Genomic DNA, 10,298 nt, shown 5'->3' with positions numbered 1-10,298 from the left:
TCTCCGCCCGGCACAGCCAGAAGAGGACTGGCCACCCCTCATAGCCTGGTTCCTCTCTAGGTTTCTTCCTAGGTTTTGACCTTTCTAGGGAGTTTTTCCTAGCCACCATGCTTCTACATCTGCATTGCTTGCTGTTTGGGGTTTTAGGCTGGGTTTCTGTACAGCACTTTGAGATATCAGCTGATGTAAGAAGGGCTATATAAATACATTTGATTTGAGATACCAACATAATGCGATTATTGAATAAGAGCAATATTATTTGTATTTGTCAAAAGGCAGCCAAGAATCGATCATCATCGACAGAAGAAGACCCTCGATATTTATTGAAAAGTTATTGAAAAGTTCATCGTAATGTATTTAATCTGTAGCCAATAAACTGCATGCTTTCCCGAGTTGTAGTGGCGTGACTCCAAGTTTACTTCGATATGATGGTTATTACATCAATATTTGGGCATGAAGATGTTTTACCGACACAAAATGATCCCACCTTGTATAGCGTACTTTGTTTTGTCTACATTTGGAAGGTTTACCGAAACATGTTTCCATCAGGCCTGTCATTAAATGTTTTACCTGACGTACTTTACTCGCATAAAACGATTGAATGGAAACCTGGTTCGTGACATACATTCATTGATTATCTCTACATCTCATCCTACAACATACTCAACATGTCCTTCAAAATAGATATAGAAAATAAATAAGAAAATAATAATAAGATAATATTGTAATAAGACATAAATAGGTAAAAAAAGAATATTTTAAATACAAAGCAATACGCAAATATTAAAGTAAACATGAAAGATATGTTGATACTCTGCATTCTCTCAACAACCCTGTGCACATGACTTGATAAGACAATCCCCTCATTCAAAGCTTAAAAAACAATATTTACCTGAAGAACATACTAAGGATAACCCTGAGCGATAAAACATCATCATCCAAGAGAGAAACATGCTAAAGTAACAACCCATAACCCATGATGACCAATACTTTTAAACATTACAAGACACATTATTATATTACATTTTTAATCCCCCTTCCCTGCAGGAGGCCTTTTGCATTTTGGTTGGCTCTCATTGAAAATAAGAATTTGTTCTTAACTGACTTGCCTAGTTAAATAACGGTTAATAAAAATCAAATAAAAAAATCAGTAGAATTCTGGAAAGAAAATCCTTGCAGCTGAAAACCAGTTGGAAGGCTAGGTAGAGGATAAAGGAGTGGAATAATCTTCTGTGATGAGCAGGGAGTCGGACTGAATCAGTTTCAGTCAAATATACGGTGTCTCCCACATGATCTTCCCCACTACTCCCTCTCTCTGAAAGGTGGTGGGATGATGGGTTGATCCCAGTTAACTCCAGATCTCCAGGATCTATTCAATCAACCCCTACCAAATGACTCCCAGATCTAGCCCCCAGCATGTGTCTATGAAGACAGGAGTGTCTATATCCAATAGAATCTACAGATATAATTTTGGACCTATGATGCCCAGGTATGTGGCGGTGTAGCTGGTGTTGATCCTGGCACCAGGGGAGACAGTGACTGTGAGGGTGTCAGAGGCTGCTAGATCCACAGCCCTGCCCAGGAACCCTGTGCTGATGGAGGTGTTGGTCATCCTTACTTCAAGCAGGACTCTGTTGGGCTTGTTCACTCTCACTATGTGCTGTCCAGACACCTCTGGTGTCTCCAGAGTCACCTGAAGATACAGGAAGTAACAACCATCCTGGTTGATGGTCAGGGATCCGCCCTTTACGGAGACAAAATTATTTGCCTTGGACTGCGTCTTCCACTTGATCCCACTTCTCGCCACCGAGACATCATTATCTGTAGATGATAAATTGAAAACTGGCATCAGTAATGTGGCTAGAATTGGAATATAAATTAATTGTGACTATATCTAAAAATTCAAAGAGACTGAACTTTCTAAGAACTCTCACCGTCTATACTTGTGGGTTCAAAGGTGAGCATTTGCCATGGCACTCTTTGTGGCTCCAGGGGTATGCTCTGTGAAGACAGAAATAACTCATCATTAGTCACTGATCTCTCTACTCATTGAAGTAATGGTGGGCATCCAACCATCACGAATCAAATCCTAACAGTAAAACAAAGAAGGGTTGTGGTCAATTCCATTTAAATTCCAGTCAATTCAAAAGTAATTGTCCTCATTGAAAAGCACTGAAGATAATTAAAACTGGAATTTGAATTTCAGTGTACTTCCTGAATTGACTGGAATTTAAATATAATTAACCCCAACCCTGGAACAAAGTATGATCTTCAAACTATCCTTTTTATCTGTGACAGGGTACAAACTACAGCTGTTGTCTATGTTCCCCTGGGGGCCCTATTTAGGGAAGCACAGGCAGGAAAGTATAAAAGCAACCCTCAGTATCTGCAGAGACCGAAGAGGAAGTGAAACACCCAACTTGCTGGGCATGGGTTGGTGAAAGTCAATGAACTAAGTAGACCAGACCAGCCATTGCATTGGTGTCAATAGTAAATGGCTTGAGTGGAGGAAATGGTGACTGTGCTTGAATCTGAAAGTGCGGTAAGTGAAGTGCGTGACAATGAATGGAAATTGTGAAATCAAAGAATGGAACAAAATTAGCAAAAGTTGTAGTAGAAGACAATGACCGGTCCAATAATGCATTTCTTATTGAACTGAGTTTTTTGGACAAGGAGATTCATTTGGGAAATCCATTAGTAATGTCGAGGACTGTGAAGAAAGTAGTGGGAAAGGTGAATTCAATCAAGGTGACTAGAAGTGGCCTTGTTTGTGTTGATGAAAAACAGAATACAGTGCCTTGCGAAAGTATTCGGCCCCCTTGAACTTTGCGACCTTTTGCCACATTTCAGGCTTCAAACAAAGATATAAAACTGTATTTTTTTGTGAAGAATCAACAACAAGTGGGACACAATCATGAAGTGGAACGACATTTATTGGATATTTCTTTATTGGATACTTTTTTAACAAATCAAAAATTGAAAAATTGGGCTTGCAAAATTATTCAGCCCCCTTAAGTTAATACTTTGTAGCGCCACCTTTTGCTGCGATTACAGCTGTAAGTCGCTTGGGGTATGTCTCTATCAGTTTTGCACATCGAGAGACTGACATTTTTTCCCATTCCTCCTTGCAAAACAGCTCGAGCTCAGTGAGGTTGGATGGAGAGCATTTGAACAGCAGTTTTCAGTTCTTTCCACAGATTCTCGATTGGATTCAGGTCTGGACTTTGACTTGGCCATTCTAACACCTGGATATGTTTATTTTTGAACCATTCCATTGTATATTTTGCTTTATGTTTTGGATCATTGTCTTGTTGGAAGAAAAATCTCCGTCTCAGGTCTTTTGCAGACTCCATCAGGTTTTCTTCCAGAATGGTCCTGTATTTGGCTCCATCCATCTTCCCATCAATTTTAACCATCTTCCCTGTCCCTGCTGAAGAAAAGCAGGCCCAAACCATGATGCTGCCACCACCATGTTTGACAGTGGAGATGGTGTGTTCAGGGTGATGAGCTGTGTTGCTTTTTTTGCCAAACATAACGTTTTGCATTGTTGCCATAAAGTTCAATTTTGGTTTCATCTGACCAGAGCACCTTCTTCCACATGTTTGGTGTGTCTCCCAGGTGACTTGTGGCAAACTTTAAACAACACTTTTTATGGATATCTTTAAGAAATGGCTTTCTTCTTGCCACTCTTCCATAAAGGCCAGATTTGTCCAATATACGACTGATTGTTGTCCTATGGACAGAGTCTCCCACCTCAGCTGTAGATCTCTGCAGTTCATCCAGAGTGATCATGCGCCTCTTGGCTGCATCTCTGATCAGTCTTCTCCTTGTATGAGCTGAAAGTTTAGAGGGACGGCCAGGTCTTGGTAGATTTGCAGTGGTCTGATACTCCTTCCATTTAAATATTATCGCTTGCACAGTGCTCCTTGGGATGTTTAAAGCTTGGGAAATCTTTTTGTATCCAAATCCGGCTTAAACTTCTTCACAACAGTATCTCGGACCTGCCTGGTGTGTTTCTTGTTCTTCATGATGCTCTCTGCGCTTTTAACGGACCTCTGAGACTATCACAGTGCAGGTGCATTTATACGGAGACTTGATTACACACAGGTGGATTGTATTTATCATCATTAGTCATTTAGGTCAACATTGGATCATTCAGAGATCCTCACTGAACTTCTGGAGAGAGTTTGCTGCACTGAAAGTAAAGGGTCTGAATAATTTTGCACGCCCAATTTTTCAGTTTTTGATTTGTTAAAAAAGTTTGAAATATCCAATAAATGTCGTTCCACTTCATGATTGTGTCCCACTTGTTGTTGATTCTTCACAAAAAAATACAGTTTTATATCTTTATGTTTGAAGCCTGAAATGTGGCAAAAGGTCAAGGGGGCCGAATACTTTCGCAAGACACTGTAAATGCCTGCCAAAGGAGTTATAGCTGGAGTTTGTGCATGAGTACCTTAGTCAAAAATCCCAGGAGTGGTCAGTGCACGTCACCTGACCCATATGGTAAATGGAAGGAAGGAGAAAAGCCTATCGAAACTGTTGTTTGAGAAGACTCTACCTGAATATGTGAAGATTGGATACAGTATGTGAGGTACGTGGTGAGAGCATTTTGTGTCCAAACCATGACAGTTTGGAATTTGTAAAGGACATGGTTACGTGTCAAATGTTTGCAGATGGGAGAAGTATAGTATTGAAGAATATGTCAATGGAAAGTGTTGCAACTGTGGTGGGGATCATTCTCCGGACTTCCTTGAGTGCCCTGATAGGGTGAAAGAGGTTGAGGTGCCAAGAATCAGGGCTGGCAGCAGATCTCTTATGTGGATCTCTTCTGTGGAGGCAGTGAAGAGAGTTGAAGGAGCAAGAGGCAACAGTGTTTAAGATATGGAGGTGGATGCATTCCAACCAGTTGCTAGTGTTTTAAGTCAATTGAGTGATCTGGATACACTCATTGTGAAGAAAGTGGATTTTGTGGCATTTATAGCCACAGTGACTAAGTGTTTAAGAAGTCCAAGAAGCTGGACATCATTATATCTGCAGCCGAGAAGTGTTTGGGGCTCCAAGACTTCATGGCAGAAGCACTGCAAGGACTATTGTTGCTAGTAAATGTATCTGCCCTCACAGGAGTCGTTTTATAGCCTGTGTAGGGACCTGATTGGAATTTTGTTTTTGTTTTTACAGAAAAGCAGGTTGATTTTGTTTAGTTTGTAAGATATTTGATTTATTTTTACCCACATTATTTTCTTTTTGGGGATCCTTATTATTCACCTGCACAGTAGCTGGCGGAATGCACATCACATCAAATTGTTGCGAACGCCATTGTACCATAGTTCACTCAGGCCATTCTTCTTCTATCTTAATTTATCCACCAGTTTTGGTATTTGTTCAAGAGAGCTTTTTGTCCCTGAAGAGAATTTGGAGATGTTGTACTGTATTGATGCTGAGCAAGTTAAAGTTTGAGGAAAACAATTTTGAGAACCATGCTGACTTTTTGAAGAAGAGTTTGGGGTGAGGTCAAATGTGCTCTGAAGGTATGTTTGTTACATTATCTGTATCAATGCTGATATACAGTACCAGTCAAAGGTTTGAACACACCTACTCATTCAAGGGTTGATTATTTTCTACATAGAAGAATAATGGTGATGACATCAACACTATAAAATATGGAATATGTGGAATCATGTAGTAACCAAAAAAGTGTTAAACAAATCTAAACATATTTGAGATTCTTCAAAGTAGCCACCCTTTGCCTTGATGACAGCTTTGGACACTCTTGGCATTTTCTCAACCAGCTTCACCTGGAATGCTTTTCCAAGGAGATCCCACATATGCTGAGCACTTGTTGGCTGCTTTTCCTTCACTCGGCGATCCGACTCATCCCAAACCATCTCAATTGGGTTGAGGTCGGGTGATTTTGGAGGCCAGGTCATCTGATGCAGCACTCCATCACTCTCCTTCTTGGTCAAATGGTTCTTACACAGCCTGGAGGTGTGTTGGGTCATTGTCCTGTTGAAAAACAAATGATAGTCCCACTAAGCGCAAACCAGATGGGATGGCGTATTGCTGCAGATTGCTGTGGTAGCCATGCAGGTTAAGTGTGCCTTGAATTCTAAATAAATCACTGACAGTGTCACCAGCAAGCACCCCAACACCATCACACTTCCTCCTCCATGCTTCATGGTGGGAACAACACATGCAGAGATCATCCTTTCATATACTCTGCATCTCACAAATACATGGCAGTTGGAACCAAAAATCTCAATTTTGGAGTCATCAGACCAAAGGACAGATTTCCACCGGTCTAATGTTCATTGCTCGTGTTTCTTGGCCCAAGCAACTTCTTATTATTGGTGTCCTTTAGTAGTGGTTTGACAATGAAGGCTTGATTCACACAGTCTCCTCTGAACAGTTGATGTGTCTGTTACTTGAATTCTGTGAAGCATTTATTTGGGCTGCAATTTCTGAGGCTGGTAACTCTAATGAACTTATCCTCTGCATAAGAGGTATCTCTGGGTGTTCCTTTCCTGTGGCGATCCTCATGAGAGCCAGTTTCATCATAGCGCTTGATGGTTTTTGAGACTGCACTTTAAGAAATGCTTAAAGTTATTGAAATGTTCTGCATTGACTGACCTTCATGTGTTAACGTAATGATGGACTGTCATTTCTCTTTGCTTATTTGAGCTGTTCTTTTACCAAATTTTACCAAATCTCCTGGATATCTTCCCTTCCTTGTCACAACACAACTGATTGATTGACTCAAAAGCATCAAGAAGGAAAGAAATTCCACAGATAAACTTTTAACAAGGCACACCTGTTAATTGAAATGCATTCCTCATGAAGCTGGTTGAGAGAATGCCAAGAGTGTGCAAAGCTGTCATCAAGGCAAAGGGTGGCTGCTTTGAAGAATCTAAAATCTAAAATATATTTTGATACTTTTTTGGTTACTACATGATTCCATATGTGTAATTTCATAGTTTTGATGTCTTCACTATTATTCTACAATGTAGAAAATAGCCAAAATTAACAATAACCCTGGAATGAGTAGATATGTCCAAACATTTGACTGGTACTGTATGTGTGACCATCCAACACCGGACACATGCTGCTAAAACATGTACGACAACGTTTCTATCAAACTATTACGGACACCATCCAACACATGCTGCTAAAACATGTACAACAACGTTTCTATCAGAAACTATTACGGACACCATTCAACACCGGACACATGCTGCTAAAACATGTACGACAACGTTTCTATCAAACTATTACGGACACCATCCAACACATGCTGCTAAAACATGTACAACAACGTTTCTATCAGAAACTATTACGGACACCATCCAACACCGGACACATGCTGCTAAAACATGTACGACAACGTTTCCATCAGAAACTATTACGGACACCATCCAACACCGGACACATGCTGCTAAAACATATGCGACAACGTTTCTATCAGAAACTATTACGGACACCATCCAACACCGGACACATGCTGCTAAAACATGTACGACAACGTTTCCATCAGAAACTATTACGGACACCATCCAACACCGGACACATGCTGCTAAAACATGTACGACAACGTTTCCATCAGAAACTATTACGGACACCATCCAACACTGGACACATGCTGCTAAAACATGTACGACAACGTTTCCATCAGAAACTATTACGGACACCATCCAACACCGGACACATGCTGCTAAAACATGTACGACAACGTTTCTATCAGAAACTATTACGGACACCATCCAACACCGGACACATGCTGCTAAAACATGTACGACAACGTTTCCATCAAATTATTACGGACACCATCCAACACCGGACACATGCTGCTAAAACATGTACGACAACGTTTCCATCAAATTATTACGGATACCATCCAACACCGGACACATGCTGCTAAAACATGTACGACAACGTTTCCATCAAATTATTACGGACACCATCTAACACCGGACACATGCTGCTAAAACATGTACGACAACGTTTCTATCAGAAACTATTACGGATACCATCCAACACCGGACACATGCTGCTAAAACATGTACGACAACGTTTCTATCAGAAACTATTACGGACACCATCCAACACCGGACACATGCTGCTAAAACATGTACGACAACGTTTCCATCAAACTATTACGGACACCATCCAACACCGGACACATGCTGCTAAAACATGTACGACAACGTTTCTATCAGAAACTATTACGGACACCATCCAACACCGGACACATGCTGCTAAAACATGTACGACAACGTTTCCATCAAATTATTACGGACACCATCCAACACTGGACACATGCTGCTAAAACATGTACGACAACGTTTCCATCAAATTATTACGGATACCATCCAACACCGGACACATGCTGCTAAAACATGTACGACAACGTTTCCATCAAATTATTACGGACACCATCTAACACCGGACACATGCTGCTAAAACATGTACGACAACGTTTCTATCAGAAACTATTACGGATACCATCCAACACCGGACACATGCTGCTAAAACATGTACGACAACGTTTCTATCAGAAACTATTACGGACACCATCCAACACCGGACACATGCTGCTAAAACATGTACGACAACGGGTCGGCGATTCCTCACAAGCTCTATGGAATGCCCTGAGACCCGGCTAATTGATACATTAAATAATAATAAAGGTGTCTGGATTTGGGCTAGATGTTGCATGCCTATCACATTTAGGAATGAATTTCAACTAGTTGCCTCCATTAACACTTACTAATGGAGTATACCACATGTTCATGATCGAAAAACAGAGATTGAAATCTGATTTCAGAGAAGGAAAATCTGCACAGTGGCATTTCCCTGCATGTGGATATGATGTTATGACATGTCACCTTTCCCTGAAGTGCGGTGAGGCTGGTGGTTGAGCCCTCTACTGTCTGAGAGCCTGGAGGATGATAAGTCAGACAGAGAAAGCGAGACAGACGAGGTATGGCCTAGCCTAGGCTCAGGTCCCTTCCAAGATGCATTCAAAATGATCTATTGCCGGGTTTCCAAAACTTGGTCCGGGGTCCTCCCACAGGTACACGTTTTGGTTTTTGCCCTAACACCACAGCTTATTCGAATAATCAAGCCTTGATTATTTCAATCAGCTGTGTAGTACTAGGGCAAAAAACAAAACGTGTACCCCAGGGAGACCCCAGGACTGAGTTTTAGGAAACCCTGGTCTAATGTATATCCTATTGGCAGGCCATGTATATGATGATGATGATGATGATGATGATGTTATGAATACTCTCTGTCTTGGAGGGGGCAAAATGAACAAATCGTTCGCATGGGACATGTTAAAACTTGTTTAGAGGTTGGAAACATGTTTAAACCCGTCTTGTGGTTAGCTTACCAGAGATGAGTCTGCTGTGGGTTTTGGAGCTGAAACTATTTCTGGCAAAGGCTGGGGGAGGGAGATAGGACAATCGTCATGATATTTCCCATCAGTAACTTGTATTTGTATTCAGTTCTCTAGGCTTTATGAAACAGTATTAATATGATACACACAGTGATCATTCAGTAGCACACACCCAGCCCTTTATATTGGAGAACAGGGTTCTGATGTCACCAGTGCTAAACCACACATAGTGATGCGTTTCCCCCACCAGCTGTGATGCTACTGAAACCACTTCAGAGGCTTGTACTCAACAGGTGCAACAGGCAGGTGTTACCACAGCTACAATACACCGCTCTATTGACACACATTGATCCAACTTCAAGATCTCATCTTATTTTTACACAAAGTGAGCTACAATACATATCTCAGATTTAATTCAACTTGATTTCACTAACTATGTCCCTCCCTAACACACACCAGAGAATGTGTAAGTGTGTGTCTGCAGGTTAGCAGTCTTACCAGTGCGTGTGGCCTGGTGATGACGAGTAGGGTGATGGAAACCACGTGGCTGACGGTGAGGAGACCGACCCAGAGAAGGAGTCCACTGACCAGGCGCCGCTGGCTCCCCTGGGCCCCCGGGCTATGATGGTGGCAGTTCTCTGAAACCTCACAGCGATCCATTGACTGCTGGGGGGGGGGAGAGGCACGGGTAGAGCAACCTCAGTCCCCTGAGATGCAGCAGAGGGCGTGCAGGAAGAGAGAGAGATGGGGCCGCTGTGTGTGTTTGTCCTCTTGGCTTCCTCTGCTGTGAAACCTCAGAACACTGCTGTGTGTGTGTTGCGTCTGTATCCGACGAGGACGTCTTTATGTCTGTGTTCTGCTCTGTGTTCCTCTGTAGCTGTCCAGGACAGGAGGCAGGTCGGGC

At 41.8% G+C, this 10,298-nt stretch overlaps 1 protein-coding gene across 1 annotated transcript; it reads right to left on the bottom strand.

The window, feature by feature from the left end:
• Window positions 1–293: 293 nt before the first annotated feature.
• Window positions 294–10,071, bottom strand: LOC135555270 (uncharacterized). The gene is made up of 4 exons (XM_064987583.1): window positions 9,893–10,071; window positions 9,389–9,439; window positions 1,935–2,001; window positions 294–1,821 (listed from the first exon to the last, which is right to left on the bottom strand). The coding sequence occupies exons 1-4, from the start codon at window positions 10,052–10,054 to the stop codon at window positions 1,457–1,459; spliced, it is 645 nt and encodes a 214-aa protein (XP_064843655.1). The 5' UTR covers window positions 10,055–10,071; the 3' UTR covers window positions 294–1,456.
• Window positions 10,072–10,298: the final 227 nt, after the last annotated feature.

This window comes from Oncorhynchus masou, chromosome 15 (assembly GCF_036934945.1).
Source record: "Oncorhynchus masou masou isolate Uvic2021 chromosome 15, UVic_Omas_1.1, whole genome shotgun sequence".
Lineage (NCBI taxonomy): Eukaryota > Metazoa > Chordata > Actinopteri > Salmoniformes > Salmonidae > Oncorhynchus > Oncorhynchus masou.
The sequence above is the reverse complement of the archived record's forward strand: the minus strand, read 5'-3'. Positions and strand labels throughout refer to the sequence as shown.